The sequence below is a fragment of the Drosophila grimshawi genome, unplaced genomic scaffold (genome assembly GCF_018153295.1).
Source record: "Drosophila grimshawi isolate 15287-2541.00 unplaced genomic scaffold, ASM1815329v1 contig_44, whole genome shotgun sequence".
NCBI classification, from domain to species: Eukaryota; Metazoa; Arthropoda; class Insecta; order Diptera; family Drosophilidae; genus Drosophila; species Drosophila grimshawi.
The window spans coordinates 22,177,511-22,195,219 of NW_025063240.1; the positions used below are offsets into that span (position 1 = coordinate 22,177,511).

At 38.4% G+C, this 17,709-nt stretch overlaps 2 protein-coding genes across 3 annotated transcripts; both read right to left on the reverse strand.

Annotated features, from left to right (window-relative positions):
* Positions 1-699: 699 nt before the first annotated feature.
* LOC6571716 (G-protein coupled receptor 52) lies at positions 700-16,157 on the reverse strand. The gene is made up of 5 exons (XM_043215555.1): positions 16,058-16,157; positions 14,875-15,022; positions 2,318-3,634; positions 1,946-2,204; positions 700-1,698 (listed from the first exon to the last, which is right to left on the reverse strand). The coding sequence occupies exons 3-5, from the start codon at positions 2,448-2,450 to the stop codon at positions 1,122-1,124; spliced, it is 969 nt and encodes a 322-aa protein (XP_043071490.1). The 5' UTR covers positions 2,451-3,634; positions 14,875-15,022; positions 16,058-16,157; the 3' UTR covers positions 700-1,121.
* A 345-nt stretch (positions 16,158-16,502) lies between these two features.
* On the reverse strand, positions 16,503-17,709 carry LOC6558529. Of its 2 annotated transcripts, none has more exons than XM_001983243.2 (3): positions 17,561-17,709; positions 17,365-17,502; positions 16,503-16,791 (listed from the first exon to the last, which is right to left on the reverse strand). In XM_001983243.2, exons 1-3 carry the CDS (start codon positions 17,653-17,655, stop codon positions 16,587-16,589), a joined length of 438 nt encoding a protein of 145 aa, XP_001983279.1. In that variant the 5' UTR covers positions 17,656-17,709; the 3' UTR covers positions 16,503-16,586. The 2 variants fall into 2 exon arrangements, with proteins under 2 accessions (XP_001983279.1, XP_032597082.1); XM_032741191.2 differs by having other exon boundaries at positions 16,785-16,840; positions 17,561-17,706.

Below are 17,709 nucleotides of genomic sequence, written 5' to 3' on the forward strand. Positions count from 1 at the left end.
ATATATATATACGTATATATTTAGATATATATTACGATTTGTATGCAATTCGTTTGCTTCTTTAACTAGTTGTATATACATATATATACATATATATATAGGTACATATACATATATATACATGCTTACAAATGTTTTCGAAACTAAATATATGTATATATTTTGTTTAAGACTACTGGAAATGTGTGTTGTTTTTTTTATAGGTAGTGATTCTTATTTCTTGAGCTTTAATTTCTCATGCAGGATAACTAAATTTAGTTGGGGGTTAGGGGTTAGGGTGGTATTAATAGGGACTTCTCGATTCGGACTGAAGCGTGCAAAAATGGAAATTCTAACTAATTTCTTGTTCTTGTCTGCTGACTCATCTATCTTTGGCATTTATCGATAAATTTCTAAATACTAGAATGCTACTTAATATGGACTTGGTTTGTTTTTATTTGAAAAAAATTTAATTTTGAATATGTTTTGCTTTCACTAAGAGAATGATACTTGCGAAAGAAAAGAATAACTGAACGAAACGCAACAATTGTGAATTGAGTTGAGTTTAGAAATATTGAGTAACTGGCATGATATATATATAAAAATCGAACTAGGCATAGGTTTATATATATATATATATATATATATATATATATATGTATATATATATCGAGATATGTATACATATATATAGGGTATATATACATACATATATACGTGTGTTGGTAAGCTCATAAATACACAATATATATATTATAATAATAAATCGATCGTCCGAATCCCGAAATCCGAAACATAATTACAAACGTTTAAAAACTCGCTTAAGAACTATGCTTTCTCTTTTGCTTTAATGAATATGTCTTTCAATTTTAGTAGGTATTATTTTGTTTTGAGGGGTGGTTGGGGAGTGTTACGCAGCGTGTATTATCCAGGCGATCCATATAATATGCAACTAGGTGGCCTGGTGGCAAGTACGGTTCAGTTATGGGGGGCAAAACTATATATACATATATATATATGCAGTATGCATACATATATATATATATATTTGAATAGACTTTAACAGAGATGCGTTCGTTTATCGTTTTTGTTTTTCGTTTTTTTTTTGACACAACCAATTTATACTTGAAAATTTAACGGCTCTAGTCATCTGGGTCCAACCCGATTAGCTCCGCTTGCAATCTGCCCTTAGTCTTACAACAAATGGTTAAGCAAAATACTCTCAGCGCAATCCGAAATTGTGGCGACATCCCGGACATAATCAATATCTTCCAAAAGGAGTTCAGTACACCAATCCAGACGACGGCAAAATTGATGAGAGTACTTTGGATAACGTCGCCCGTGACCACCTCATAGAGACGCAATAATATCCATGGCAGCCAGGACATCCAGAATGCAAAGACTAATGCGAATGACATCATATGACTAGGGTTCGATAAATTTTCAGCCAATGCAGTTGCATATTCTTTATCATGTATGGGCTCGCCGGATCGTATTTTGCGCATCATTACAAATATATAGCCATAGTTGTGTACTATCGATATCAAGCTTGGCCCTAAAACTAATATTGCCAGCGTAACGGTATATGCCGCCATATTGCCCCAATCCAGCATACAAATGTGCGAAAGATTATTCTCAATCGGCTGCGTATAGCCCAAGATCGGTGGACAGCAAAGGAGCGCCGCCGATATCCATGTGAACACCATCCAACACTGGCAACTGCAAGCGCAAGAGAGAGAGAGAGAGAGTAACGTTATTATGCAACACTAGACTGCTAAGACACTAATCAACTGTTAAGCCCTGTTTTCAGATCGAAAAGCTGTTCACAAAAATCACAAAGTTTAACGACGACTTAACAGTGAGTTAACAGAGTGAACAAAAAAAGTATATGAAAAATCGTCAGCTTTCATTATCGATAACTTTTATCGTCATCGACTTGTCGCGCATCGATAACTTTGGCACTTACCGCGTCTTCGTCTGCACAGTTTCATAGCGCAGTGGTTTGCGCACAGCCAAATAGCGATCCACCGATATCCACATGAATGTGTAGACAGAGACGGCCCACAAGGTGACCTCCAGATAGCCGGTGAAGCGGCACACAATATCCCCGTACATCCATTCCCCAGTTAGGGCGGGATAGACGGAGAATGGAACTACGAGCAGACCGCATAGTAAATCAGCAATCGCCAGCGAGAGCAGATAGTAGTTGATGACCTCAGTGGGACCTACGAAAATCGGGGAGGTTTCAAGAGTTAACTTTCGACTTTTCTTAAATTTATATAAAATATTCAATTACTGAGAGAAATCTTTAAATATTCTTAACTAATTTTGGATTTACCTTTAAAGTTGGCATATGTGGCTATGATCAGTAGATTGGAGAGCACAATGGCTACACCTAAAATTGAGATGAGTACGGCTTTGGTGAGTGCCTCCAGTTTGGAATTATCCTGCAGGTAGCTCATTTCCTGCATTTTTTTGTGTGGCTCTCTGTGTGTGGCTTAAGCTTAAGGTTATGCAAAGTTGGCCCACACACGTAATCCGACTGCTGCTGGTGCTGCTGCTGAGGCTGCTTCTATTCCGCTTGCCTCACTTCCTGTCATGACGGCCTGCAGTTAGTTGCTTGCTGGCGCCCTCTATTGTGCAATAGCCAAAATGCAAATGCACACACGCGAAGGTCGCAGTCGCAATCACAGTCGCCGTCGTCGTCGCCTTGCAGTCAGCGTCGCTGCCGAATTTGTATAAATTTCTGTTTGCGTTGCCTACTTTTAGGCGCCAAATCCAATTCGCCTGTGTTTGTTGTTGTTGCTGTTGTGTTGGCTGCGACTGCGGTTAAGGTTAAGGTGAATTGTGAATTCTTTTTTCTTATATTTCTTTTTCTTTGCGTTTTCGTTTTGAAGCTCGTTTAAAAGTTGCTGACTAAAATTGTAGTACCGTTAAAAACTACTAATAGACAATAGTTTTAGTTTTAGTTTAAAGATTGGATTTTTTTCTTTCTTTTTTGTTTTGTTTTGGTATTAAATTCACAACGCTTTCTTGCTAAGTTTAATAAAATTTTGTTAATATCGTTAATTAGTTAATTAGTTATTAGTTACTTGCTCTTGTTTATTGCGCTACTAAAAGTTTTGAATATATCTTTAGACTATTATTAATATGCTTCTAAATTTGTTTTGACTAATTTATTGAATTGTTATTAAAAATTACACATTTCGAACTTTAAATTGGAAGAATAATGATTACAATTATTAAATAGCTTTAATTTTATTCTGTTGGTTGTATTGAAATTACTTTTTTAATATCTTATTTGTTTTTTTTTGTTGGTTTTTTAAACTATATTTGACTATAATTAGAGCACAGCACAAATTTTTATTTTGTTTTTAGTTAGTTGTTGTTGTTGTAATATTCGTAAGGCTTTTGATGTGCTACGTTTTAAGTTGAAATATATTTAATTTAATATTTGTTCTTCTAGTTTTATTAGCGTTTGCTTTTGATTTTTGTTTTTATTTGCTTTTTGTTATTTGCTTTTTGTTTTGTTTTTGTTTTTCGCTGCTTTGTGCTTCTTGTGATTATCCTTTTGCTTGTAAATTCTGGCTGTAGGTTCTTATTCTGGTTGTTGTTGCTGTTGTTGTTGTTGTCAGCTTAGGCTAATTGTGCGCATCTGTTGACAGAAGACAATAGACAGAGAAAGAGAATGTCTCGTTACATAAGGCACTTAAAAACGTAATCGCATAATCTAATCCCTTCATAAGTGAGGAACCTGCATAGGAATTATACAAAGAGATCTCAACATTAAATTCAATCTCAAGCAAATACCTAGCAAAACTTAAAAACGTTCTCCTCTTTAAGGGTATCTTTTACTTATTATAATATAATAATTAAAAGTTGAAAATAGCTCAGCTTAAATAGCAGTGTTCGCCCTTGGTTTGTTGTATGCATAATACACAGCCATAATTTATAGCGCTTTAAGGCTGACGTTATCCAGATCAATAAATTATTACGAAAGCCTTTTAGCTGCACAAAACGCTTTACATAAGCGTCCTTATCCTTCCAGCCCAGACCAGGGCAGCCAACTTGTCAGCCAGTCAGCCAGTCAGTGCCACTTTGCCACTTTGCCCACCTGCCACACCCCCTGGCTCCCCTGCAGCAGCTGCTGCTGCTGCAGTGACCCACTTTAGAATGTGCACTTGACACAGTTTGAGAGTCAGCGCTGTCAAATCAGCAAACGTCACCAAAGTGGCGATTGTGATTCTCAAACTGTCGATAAGGACATTAAATAAATAAAGTGTCGTAAATAAAATCACAAATAACTAAATTTAAAGATGAATAAATATGATTCAGCTTGTGATTAAGTCATTAAATGAACTCCTCTGCACTCTTCCATAGAAGTTTTCGTATCAATTTACTTTGATTCACTAAATATTATTGACAGCCATCAATCATAATTTGTATTGAAATCTCATTTAATCATTTACTAATATTTATACTGAAAAGTAGTCTCTTATCAGGTTTTCTGCTAAAACTGTCAAACTGTAATGTTTTTGATATGCACTTTCTGGACTTAACACGTATTTGACGGCCATAAATCATATTGCACAGCTTAAGCTCTACTGGAATTGATTAAGCAGAAGAAATCTCTCTCTATGACCGTAAAACAGTATTGTTTATAGAATAAACATTCACGAAAGGGAGTTTATATAAAATAGTAGAGTAGTGGAGACTAATATAAATTTAGATGAAAGCAATTCCTGTAGTAAGGGCTATTACTGTAAAACTGTACACATTTCAAATGTTCCCAGCACAAATAGTGTATTTAAAGGGTTATATGTAAAATTGAGATTATTAATAATAGAATAAATATATAGAAACTCATAGCGTATATTTATAAATTCCTAAGCAGACATTAAGCACGAATATTCTTCACAGGGCATCTTGTAGTCTGTCATTTCGCACTAGAGCCCTCTGCATTTGCCTAAGCCTTGTGACTGGTGCTTAGTGCTTTAGGCCATCGATCACAACAAGAGAGAAGCGCAACACCCACCGCCCACCGCCCACCGCCCACCAACTCCAACTGGTCTATATATATACAGTTGGGAAACAAATAATAGCAACACTTTGACAATTTTTCCTACGAATGAAAGTTAGTTTTGCAATTTCAAATTCGAATTTGAATTCTTCCATTATTGTTTAGTATTTTCGCTCTTAAGTAAAGTTTGTACTGCTCCTGGAATTCTTTTCATATATAAATATTTTAATTTATAATTTCTTTCGTTCATTTTCTTCCTTTTTAATTAAAATTTACTAAATTGAAGACGATGAATAAAATTATGGTTGTCTTTCTCTCTCTTTTAGATTGGATTTATAAATATTCATAAGACACCTTTGAATACACTTATTGTGAAAGTGGAGCTATTATTTTGATGGCAACTGTACATCTACTCTGTCTCTCCCTCCATCTCTCCATCTCTTGCTGCTTTACAGCATCATTTGGCGACGTCATTGGGCCATTTTCCACGCAGACACAAACTCAAACACAAATAGAAGACAAACACGCGAACTAAACAGCAGCCCATTATCAAATGCCATTAAAGGACAGCAGCTGGGCGCCACAATTGACTAGCTTCCCCTCTCCCTCTTCCCTCTCTCTCTCTCTGCCCCTCTCTGCAGGGTGCTGCATTGTGTGCGATAAGTGGGGGGAGGGGCGGGCGTGGGGCGAGGGGCGAGAGAGGGTGGAGTATAACCGTAACAAGTTTGTCATTTGGTTCTTCGTCTCTCAACTGGGTAATTTAATTAATGCTAACGGCGTTTGTTTGACAGCCGACAGGTGATAAATAACATTAAATTGCATTCGGCTAAGCTTGACTACCCCTAACGAAGACACACACACACACACACAGCTTAACACACACACACACACACGCAGTTAGTTTGTCAATCATTGCGTAAGCATTTTACTGCAGCTGCAGGGGGTACGCCTGGGGTAAGCAGACGGAGGGGGAGTGGGGGGTAAGGAGGTCAAATGTCATTTGTGCAAAATGATTTTGTGGCGCCGCCAAAGCGTCGCCGTCGACAATATTATCCGAGCTGCTTTTCCTGCCGACGCAATTACAATGGAATAACAGTTATTGCTGCCAGCCAACCAAGGCGTAAGCATAATGAGCAGCACAAAGTGCACAAGCATTGCGCAGGGGGTAAGTTGGGGTGGGGATGGGGGTGGGGTTAGTACTAAACACACGCAGAAAAACCCGAAATATGTTTTCGGTTTGTTTTGCGATCTTAATGGAATGCTCACAATCCATAATCAATCCATAATCAATCCATAATATCAATTTGAAGGCAACTCTTATTACTATCGAGAAACGATTTGTATCGATATTCGCGAGTTGGTAAAAGATATCGATAAAATTAATTAAACTCAATATGCGTAAGCGAGAAACGGAGAACTGTATGCCAAATTTGAAGTATCCAGCTATTATAGTCTCTGACATCGACTTGTTCAGTTAGACGCAGCTGCTGATGGTGATCATGAATATATATACCTTATGGGGTAGACAATGATTACTTGTTACATACTTTTGCAGATGTACATTATACTCTTTGTATAAATTGTCAATTCAGGTTGAGGTTATAGAATACTTCAACTAAGTTTCTTGTCTGCCAACTGCTAATCTTCTGTTTTATTTTAAAGAAAACACTCTTAAAATTTCTATGCTTGATTCTGTGTCTTTCACTCTGTGGAGGCAATCAGGTAATAAGTTCAGCGAACCAACATTAAACAAAAATCAATAAACACGTGAATGTTATATTCATGATTAATTATGGTAATCTTTTGTGGCCAGACTCTGCTTCTTCCACATTTTCCGCTTGTGCTGAGAGGAAATTGTGAATAATAAGCAAAAAGAGAAAAAGAAAAGAGTGACGCAAAAGTTGATGGCATTTTGATTGTTATGCGGCGACACCGGAAACAGCAGCAGAGGAAGGCAAGCGGCAGGATCAAAAGAACGGGACTCAATATATTTATTGTGGGCGGTTGCAGGAATTGGGGTAAATGTTGCCACAATTAAGGCTTCTGGCCAGCTGCTGTAACATAGGCTTATTTATGACAGGGCTTAAAAAGGGACACACGCATCGGGATTTATAGGTTGTCATGCATACAGTCCGGGTCAAATTCATAGGTTCGCATAAAATATACTTGAAATGGATATCAAGTGGTGCTGAGCTCCATTCTCGAACTCGATTGTAAAGCTGTCTTGATGAAATATATACGTCAACTTTGAATGTAAGTTATGGTTGTGGAAAGCTTGTGGCATAATCAGTTTAGCAGCAATCTGCCACAAGCTGGCCTCAACCGATGACTATCTTGTTACTGCAGTTACTGATTACTGTCCAAGCCCAATCTCTCCATCCATCGCTCAATTCCGACCCGTACTGCTCACTGGCAGAGTGTACATTTTATGCAGCTGAGTTGCCAGTGGCAGAGTCTTTGTTAGTTGCAACTAAAAGTAAACTTTTATGTTTCTATTAAAAAGCGACAAGTTTTGCATTAACTTTCCGCTACAAAAAGTGGGCTACATTAAATTATAAATGAGAAGTGAGCCTTCAACAAAGGCAAAACTTTTAGTTTTTATATGTGTTGTGTGTGTGTGTTTGTTGTGTGTGTTGTGTGTGTGTGTGGTGTATCCTGTCATTTGTGTGTAGAGTAAATATATCGCCATAAAATATGTATCGTATGCGTGTTTATGGCGCAAAACAAAATCGTGCAGAAAAGAAAGAGATACAAATGTATCTAAGTATAGACCAAGAGAAAGGGGGAGGGGCTGTTGCACATGACGTTACAGTGCCACAGTCAAGCGGTGATTTAGGAAGCGACGGCGTCATAAAATCTCATTTCTAAATGCCAGACCAGGTGATGCAGCTACCACACTGCGCCCCCCTCTCGCTCGGCAAGCTATAAATAAAGACAAAAAGCGAAAAATGACGAAGGCCAAGGCGAATGCATGCTGAAAAGCATGCAAGGTGCAAGGAGAAAGGCGGCAAGGCAGAAGGGGGGCAGAAGGATACTCGACGCTGGCTGATGACGTTGGCGCTGCCGCAAGGCAAAACTTGACAAGGCTGCTGCAAGGGGGGCGGAGTAGGGGTGCAGAGGGGGTGGGAGGGGGGGGGGTGGTTGTGGGTTGTTAGCTACGTCATCAGTCAGGCATCGGCATCGGCATCGGCATCGGGCTTATATAAGAGCATGACCTCAGTAACTCAGGCGCCGCAGCCGTTTACCTTGTTTTTGCTCGCTTGCTGCTTTCTTTGTTGTATTTATTTGTTTGTTGGCCACATCTATTTTTAATACTGTTTATTTTGGGGCAACAAAGCGCTGCAAACTTCGCGCTGAGTTTTTCTTTTTCTGTTTCTGTTTCTTTTTCTGTTTTTGGCATATGGCTTTAAGCAGCAACGTGGGTGACTTGAGCACTTTGTCAAAGCTGCATTTGGCCCTGGTTGGGCATGCAACTGTTGCATGCAACTCGCTCGGGGCACACAAAACTTTGTCTGCACTTAATTCAAAATGTTAGTCAACAACGCGCTAATTAAAACAAGAATAGCTGCAGGACACAGTTGCCATCCCATAACCCCCATTTAAGCTAGATTGTCCAGATTATAATTGCAATTTTGCTGTATTTAAAAATGGATAATAATCAAAATAGGAAAGAAGGGTATATCCTTATAGACCAAAGTTAATCTGCTGTTATCTAAATTGTCGTTTTATAGACATTATTTAGAGTTGAATTTGAATTATGTTTATATAAGTAAACCAGACTAAAAGTGACGCTGATCAAGAATATTTATACCTTTTAGGCTTGGAGAGGTCTCCTTTAGCACTTGAAAAAATATTACAAAAAAATAATATAATTGCTAGTAGAAGAATATTTGCATAGTCTTTTGTCTATTTAAGGTGGATTAGGGATCCATTATAACGATTAGATAATATGGCGGAGTCTGAGAAAGTGAAGAAGTGTCAAAACTGAACCGGAAACGGGAACATTAACCAAATCTGAACGATAAACATGCGGAACTGGAATCCGAATTGCCTAAGTATCAGATGAAACAGTATGGGAAATTATATAATTGGTTGCGGTTTAAAATAACCAATACCAAAGTATCTGTATGGGTACCTTAATAGGTATACTTCAGCTGTTGAGTACCTTAATACTTAATTTCACCAATACCATCGTCAATTCGAAATTAATATGTAACCCTTACGGGAACCTTTACACTTTCCGCATCAGCAACCTGACCCATAACCCAAAATTTGCTTCAGTTTGACTCACTGCTTTTTAGTCATAATATTTAATGGGTATTTATTTGGCATTTAAAATTCATTTTTAGTATTTAAACAATGCAGTTCCTTAGAAACTGTTTCACAGTTTTTAAAAACTTAATGCATCTTTAACTCAAGTGTCCTTCAGTTTGCTGTACAGAGGGTAACTGCTAGTCGAGCCGTTTTCTGTAGACCACCCTTGATTGTTTGCTTGGAGTAAGCCATAATAGCGCTTGTTAAATAATTATAAATAATTGTTAACAACACAACACATGGGCGCATTTAAGTATGCCACCTTTAGCAGACCAAAGCCCAAGAAAACAGCTCACGTGTTTAATATTGTTTTTAGTGAGGTGTGCGCAGAGGGGGTGTGTGGCGGCAGCAACAACAACAACGACAACAACAACAAACATTCCCTTATAACGTATAAACATATGCTAGCAGCAACTGCTACTTTCCTTATCCTTATCTCTCTCTCCCTCTCTCTCTCTCTCTCTCTCTGTCTCTCTCTCTCTCTCTACCTGTCTCTCTCTTACACCCAATATATATTCAGTTGGCCCAATTGTGCGTTTGTTGTTGTTGTTGTCGTTGTAGTTGTTGTTGGCTCGTGGCTGGTTGGCCAAGGACACAGAGCGCCTTGGCGACGCACCCGTGTTTAGTACTTTATTGTTTTTATTCCCTTTTGCAGTTTTTATCGCTTTCGCTCTCCTTCTTCCTTTTCCTCTCCCTCTATCTCTCTTTTATTATTATTATTATTTGCTTTTTTTTGGCTCTGACTTTGATTTCCCTGGCAGCGCGTTTTGTCACAGTTTTTGCTTTAGCAGCGTTGCCAAATGCTGTAAATTACTTTTGACAAGGCTCGCTTGCCGAGCCACCCTTCTCTTTCTCACTCACTCTATCTGTCTATCTGTCTCTCTCTCTCTCTCTCTTTCTCTCTGGCTGTCTATTTATATTTGCCGTTGCAGTTTGTCGCTAGGGGCAACGTGACGTATGCGTAATAAATAAAACTTGACTTGGCTAAGGCTAAGGGCAATTGTGTGCCACGATACCGGCTATAACAAGGCGCACAAACACACACATAGACAAACACACACACACACACACACACACACACACACACACACACACACACACACACACACACACACACACACACACACACACACACACACACACACACACACACACACATTCAGAGTCAATCAATAAAAAAAAAGCGACTGCAACTCTTGACATTCAGCGAAGGCATTCAAAGCCAAAGCCAAAGCGACTGTTGCAACAAGCGGCAAGCAGCAAGCGGCAAGTGGCAAGTGGCAAGCAACACAATCAATAGCGCAATACATCAATTTGTCATTGCATTGGCGCCGCGCTCTCTTCAAACTGTTGCAAGCTTGTTTGCTTCTGTTGCCATCATTTGCCATTTAATTGATATCCCTGCCAATGCCATAGTTTCTGCAGGTTTTCTTTTTGGTATCAGCTGCCAGCTGAATGTCAATCGAATCAAAGGCAGAAAGAGAAAGAGAGAGAGAGACAGAGATACAGGAAGTGAAAGTGAGAATGTCAAAGTGTGAGAATGTCAAAGAGAGACAGAGAGAGAGAGAGAGAGAAGGGAAGAGCTGACTTCAACTGCAGCTGATGCTGAACTGTTGGGGTATGATAAACTTCTGAGTATTCATATAAAAGGCAGGAGTCACAAGTTAGAAAGTGTTCGACTAGAAGATACCCTGTTTATCACATAATATGCCTGCTGTTGGTAGTTTATTCTGTATGAAAATACGTTTTGGGCAACTAAATCTGTGTTTGTCATTCGATCCTAAGGAAAGTTTTAGAGTTGATCAATAATATGTCTGGCAATATTATATATCATTTGAAGGTGCTATCGGAAATTGATTTGTATCGATATTCGCTAAACAGGAGCAGTTATCGCTCCTATAGTCAATAGATGGCTAAATCGACTCTACTGTTGCTGCTGATCAAGAATATATATACTTTATGGGGTCTATGATGCCTCCTTTTGCACGAGTTTATTATACCCTTTTCCCCATTTAATATATATAATTTAATAATATGATATATACCTCATTGTTATATAAGTAGATGTATACCTCAAAGAGGTCCATCGATTTCCTTCAACTATTCTATTAATTCTCATATAAATAATTTGTCAGCCATTTGGAGCTGGGAACAGGTCATCTCTCAGTCGGTCAGGGTCAACTGGAGCACTTTTCTATTTCATTTGCAATGTATTGGATCCTTGTTGAGCACTCGACTGTTTCAAGGCTTCCTGGCTCTGGCTTTGGTCCTGCTTCTACATATATATATATTGCAAGATTTAGATTGTCATGGGACACTCAGTTTGACATTCTGTGAAATTAACAGTTGCTGCAAGCAATGCAATTTTCAGTTGCTTTATTCAACTCGTATCTGTCTATCCAACTATATATATATATGTATATGTATTAAATGCCCTTTGCCACTCCTAGTTGTCAGGCAATTAGTTTGGCTTAGTCCCAGTTACGCCCACAACAATAGATATAAATCAGTGGTTGACCGCCCTCGCAACTAACCAACGGGAATTGAGGCAGAGACTACTAACTTGGCGCTGACTTAAGTTGGCTAAGAGCACGATTGAGTTGAAGCTTAACAAAATGAATGAAAAATGTATGTTAACAGTTGCAAATCAACAATTCTTATAAAAGATAAGCTACAACATTCTGCACATTCAACATTCGTAATGTGTGTTGCGAATGTTAGATATTTAGCTTAGTATTTTCTATTTCTTGCCATGATTTAGCGAATTTGACAACAGTGTGATGAAAAGTATGACAATATCAATGTCAACAATAGCTGATCTTTTAATATATGATTATAATTTAGTTCAGCTAACTTATTTTTTATATTTTAATGCTGAAAGCAGAATAAAAATGAAATCCTTCTTAATTTTTAATTATGTTTCTAATTTATTGGCTTGTTTGCAGAAAAGTCATTCTTCCCTATTTTATACTTTAATAAATGTTCTGATTATTTATTTCGCAAAAAAGAGCCAATCAGCTGTTTTATTTAAATCCAGGGCAAACGCAGACTCGAAATGGAATCGTGGAATCTCAAGAATGTGAATGCTACAAATATTGGGCACAGTGGAACCAGCCTGCTAATAAATGTCTGGCAAAAAACTTGTGTTGAATAAAACATAAAAGACAGCTGAGTTTATGTAAAATACATTTTTACTACTCTTTCTAAGAGTTATTTAATGGCAGTTATATATAAATCGGCTATATATCATTAAACGAAAAATTAATAAATAAATAAATGTAGAGTAGCTTGTAGTCTATGGGAATTTTGGTATGAGATTTTCACACATTTCTATTTTTTATATATAGACGAATATTTCAGTCGTTTATATTTAGCTTGTGCTTTCGGTTGTTGACGTTTTCAGCCCCACACATCTATATACATATATATATATACATGGATGTATCGTATATATCGCATAGATATATAAACACGTGTATATGTATACTTTGTTTGTTGTCATGTGTATTTACTCTCACTTTCTAATTTCTGTTGCCAGTGATAACAGATGTTTGGCTAAAACCAAAAAAAGGAAAAGGGGCTGAGAGCGGAACACGCGACGTGAACTGTTGGCTAACAAAACGATGGCCAACAAGACACGTTGCGGTCATAAATCTTGGATTGTCTCAAGGGGTGCGAAGGGGGGCAGATTGTGACACATGAATATACATAATAAATGAGGTGCATGTACAGTATAAATATATGCTTCTAGTTGATCTGTTAAATGTGTGGTAAATATTTATTTATATATATATGTCGATATGGGGGCAAGATACTGAAGAAGAAAAAGTGGTTTTCTCTCTATTATGTTAAATTATTTCATACATTCAGGTTAAGAGGGTGACAAAAAGAGATGGCAAGAAAACAATTACGTGGCAATAAGAACAATGGAATGGGGCAGGGCAGGGAAAACACACAGAAAAGTAGAAAAGTGTTGCACGCGCCAATTGGCATGTAAATTAACATGCAGCCTTGAAGTGTGCTATGAAATTTTTGCTGTTGCACTCGAGCTGGACACAAGTGCCACCATACAGTTGTGAACAAATTAATAGCACCACACTCTCACAAGAAATGTTTTCTGTTTTAAATTTGTAAGTTTAAGAAACTCATGAAACCATGTTAAAAGTGGAAGAAGACTTTTGTACACTCAAAATAAATAATAATAAAAGAAAGAAATAAATGATTTCTATAAGGAATGCGTAAGAGGTGCTATTATTTTTTCGCAACTGTTTGCGTGGCATGCAACGGCAAGGGTCATGACAGAGCGATATAGTGTGAGGGGCTGAGAACTTGAACAGCTTGCTTGAAATAAAAGCTAGTTGTGTTAGGCCCGGCCACGATTGGAACCCTTGAATTATGCAAAAGGCAAAAGGCAGAAGAAGGCAAAAAGCCAACTTGCGACGACGACCTTGATGTGGGCGTGCCACAAATTGCAGCCAGCAACGAAAAGCGAACGAAACGCGAGCGACTCGAGGCGCTTGCTGGTGGCAAGGTGTGAAATTTCCCATTGTGTGATCGATAAAACTGGCCATATATTTATATTCAGATATGCGTCGCAAAAATTTTACGACAAAATAAACAAGTTGACGGCAGCTGAACTGAGTCCCATAGATAAGAACGCAATGGCAAAATGAGAACAGCCTCAGTCTGTGCCTCAAAGCTGAGCCCCAGCTGAGCCCCAGCTGAACGGAGCCGAATTGCGTCCTTTTATCGACCCACCCCCGTAAAAAAAAAACAAAACAAAACAAAAAAAATAAACACAAATTGCCCATAAAACAAAAGGAAAAACGTACATAAAATGTGGCATAGCATTTTCGAGGGATACGCATGCCATGCAGTGGCCAGACAAATGGGCCTCATATTTTATGGGCCAACACAAAAAAGAAACCTTTAGCTTAAATTAAGAGCAATTGTAATTAGTCGTTTAAGTTGGCCTTGTTTGCTACATGCTACATGCCTTAAATCAAATATCAGCTTGTTTGGTTTGGCATGCACTGGCAGGCGTTACACTTGATTCGTACTTCATGCCCAGTGCCTGTCAAATGTTTGGAGATGTGTGGAACGATAAACTAAAGCTGCGACGCTGGCAGCGCTGCTTAAATGAGCTTTTCAATATTTACGCAGCGACTTGGCTTTGGCTTGACGCTAATCCCGACTCCTTGCCGCTGCCTGCCTGCGCCGCTGTCTGCGCTTAACAAACATTTTTTTTGCATTGAGCATTGAGCTTTTCAAGTGAAATTTGCTCTGTTTGCGCTGCCCATTTGGCAAGCACATCTGCACAGTTTGCGGCGCTGGCTGCGCAGTCAACGTCAGCCTTTTGGCTTTGTGTTTTTTTTTGTGGCCATTTTTTGGGGTTGTTTATGTTTTGCTTTGCTGTTTCGCTGGCTTTGCTGTTGAGGTAGGATGCGCTCTTCACACATACACATACACACACATATATCTCAATTTGTGCGTGTGGATGTTTCTAGGTGTGTCTATATATAAGGTGCAACCGTTATTTTTGTATATAGATGTATACTCACCTTTGACATGACATCTTTCGAGTGCTGCTCAACATTTTTTTGTTTTTTCTAGTTGGTGTTTTGTTTGTTTTTTTATTTTATTGTTATTGTATATATTTAATTATAGTTATTACATTTTGTCTTGAACACTTTGTCTTTATCACTTTGGCTGCAACGGGGGAAAAACTATCAAATGTCTAGGTGCGTGAATTCTCTATAAACCCTAGGATTAGATACACCTTTGACTAATATTCTCTATACACCCTCGTATTATATGTGGGTCCAATCAATCAAATAATACTTTAATACATGCACTTACAAAATGAATAAACGTAAATGAGATAAGATAGTCAAACGGGTCTAAGGGAATTATATTTAAATTAAGTTTTCTTGCTAACAAATTGAAATTGGTCTTAAAACACAATTTAGATAAATGCAAATGCGCGGTATTAACTGGGATTTTTGGTGGAAATATTTGTTAGTGGAAATTTCTGCTGTTTACGCTTTCACTTTTCTATTATAATTATAATATATTCTTTTTGATTTTATATTAATATATTATATATTATTTTTTGATTTGATTTCATTTTTTAAAATTAATTTTAACTATCACAATTTTCACAATTCTTGTCTAATTTTTCACGCACTTGCCACACGTGCATTGCACATGCCACTCATTTTCATAATTTATTTTTTTGCTTTTGTCATTTTTTTTTGCTTTACTTGTTGGCTTTTCTTTTGCTTAGCCTTCAACACAAATACACAGACAACACATGAGCATGCACACACACACACACACACTCAGGCAGCGTCGTCGGTGAGACATGTGCGCAGGTGTGCGCCTTGATTTTCTTTTCTTTTTCTATTTCCTTTTTTTTTACTTTCAATTATTCAGCAGTTAATTAAATAAATTTGCATAATTTACTTAACATGTTATCAATTTAGTCGCTTTTGCTGTTTTTTCTTTTTGTTTTTTGAGCTTGCTCTCGTTATTCTTTGCGTTGACACACATATAATAAAGGAGGGAAAAAAAAGGAAAACTGTAAAAGTTTTTTTTTTGGGCAGCGGAACAGAAAGAAAGAACAGAAAATTTTGTTTGCTGGCCGCTGTTTGCGTGTGAGTGTGTGTGTTTTTGTGTGTAGGTGTATGGGGAATATTTATATATGTGTGTGTGTGTTTGTGTCTGACTGTTTCCAACAACCACTGAACGCGCCCGCGCTGCTGCTTCTGCTGCTGCTGCTACTGCTGCTGCTGCTCGATGCGTGGCGTACGTGCGACGCGCTGACTGTCTCACTGGCGACTGGGCCACCAAACACAAACTTTAACTGGACTAACGCCCAGAGAGACAGTGAGAGCGAAAGAGCACGCTTGCTGGAATGTGCGCCTGCAAGCATACGCAACAGGAAAGAGCAGCTAAGCGAGAGCTTTCGCCTAGTTTAACGGAGACGCTTTTCTCTCGCCGACTGAGAGCGAGAGAGAGCTTTCGACGCACATGGCATTTGTTTATATTTGGTCGTCGCCTTCCAGCCGCTTGTACACACTGGAAGCGTTAACGCTGTTAAAAATAGCATTGCATATTTTTAGGCCTGCGCACGAACTGAAGAACGGGGAAAACGACGACATCTTATTTTGTACATTTTGCGGTTTGTCTTTAATTTTGTATTGCATGTGTTTGTTCTATTTTTATTTTTGTAATTTTGATAATAAACAAAGGCATCGGCGCTGGCCAGAACTCAAGATACGACGGCATTTGCCTCCACTGCAATGTTTAGCGCCATATTCGCCTGGGAGCGACGCAACGGATACAAATGATCCAGGTGATCGATGAAGGGACGCACCCCCTCCGGATTCCTCATGTACTTGCCCAGGCTGAGAATGATGTGACGATATATCTGATGATCCCGATAAGCAGCATTCGGTCGTCGCTTCTGCGGTGGTCTAAGCATCGAAACGAGCAGTTAATTGACCAGGTGCCAAAAACAAGAGACTAAATAAACAATTCCATTTTAAATATTTGATGTACTTTTCTGCTGCTCCTGCTCTACATACCAAAGATCAAAAACTTTGGATTTTCAATTAATTTTCAGTTGCGTTGGGAGTGGGCTTTTCACCTGGGTCGAAAAAATAAATTTCCTTTTGGGAGCATGGGTTTTGATGAGAATTGGGTGTCAACATCCAACATCGATTTTTTGTAATATTAACATAGAGGCTAAACCACTGGCTAGAAATTGTTGATCAGTTTCGACCAAGAATCACGATTTCAACAATAAATATAGGATGAAACTAAAGATCAAACCATGACCAAAAATGACTGGTATTTAGAAATCGGTTCAGTTTTGCTATAGTTATGCCACTGAGATGCATATCCTTTTTTCAGGTATTCAACTTTCAATGTAGGATTAAACTAAAAATCCAACCCTAATCAAAAAACCCTCATTTTGAAAATCAGTTGAATTTTGAAGAATTTGCCCCTAATTGTGGAACACTCCTAGAATTGGCAACGAAACTCACCGATCCTGGGTCCGCTGATTGAAGCGTCTGCGTCGAACTGTCTCCGTTCTTTGGCAGCTGTCGCAGTAGGCAAAATAGGCGCAGATCGTAATGATGATCACAGCGATGGTGTAGATTACCCAGCTCCAGCCGAGCAGGCTGCAAACCATGGTAAACATATGACAAGAAAGAGTAAATCAATATTTTAGCTGCTTACGTCACAAATGTTGCATTCAAATCCTTCCAGAACTGCGAGACATTCTCGTGCTGGTTCCTCTTCGCCTCGTTTCTCCAGAAGGCAAACGAGAACATTGTGGATTTAATCGCTTTTAGCAATAATTTTTGTTTGCCTACAACAAATGTGTG

Coding starts and splice junctions, on each gene's coding strand:
- LOC6571716 (XM_043215555.1), bottom strand. CDS start 2,450: ATGCAGGAAATGAGCTACCTGCAGGATAATTCCAAACTGGAGGCACTC. Junction 2,205..2,317: donor CACATATGCCAACTTTAAAG/GTAAATCCAAAA, acceptor CGATTTTCGTAG/GTCCCACTGAGGTCATCAAC. Junction 1,699..1,945: donor ACTGTGCAGACGAAGACGCG/GTAAGTGCCAAA, acceptor TTGCGCTTGCAG/TTGCCAGTGTTGGATGGTGT.
- LOC6558529 (XM_001983243.2), bottom strand. CDS start 17,655: ATGTTCTCGTTTGCCTTCTGGAGAAACGAGGCGAAGAGGAACCAGCAC. Junction 17,503..17,560: donor TTGAATGCAACATTTGTGAC/GTAAGCAGCTAA, acceptor CATGGTTTGCAG/CCTGCTCGGCTGGAGCTGGG. Junction 16,792..17,364: donor AATCAGCGGACCCAGGATCG/GTGAGTTTCGTT, acceptor TTCGATGCTTAG/ACCACCGCAGAAGCGACGAC.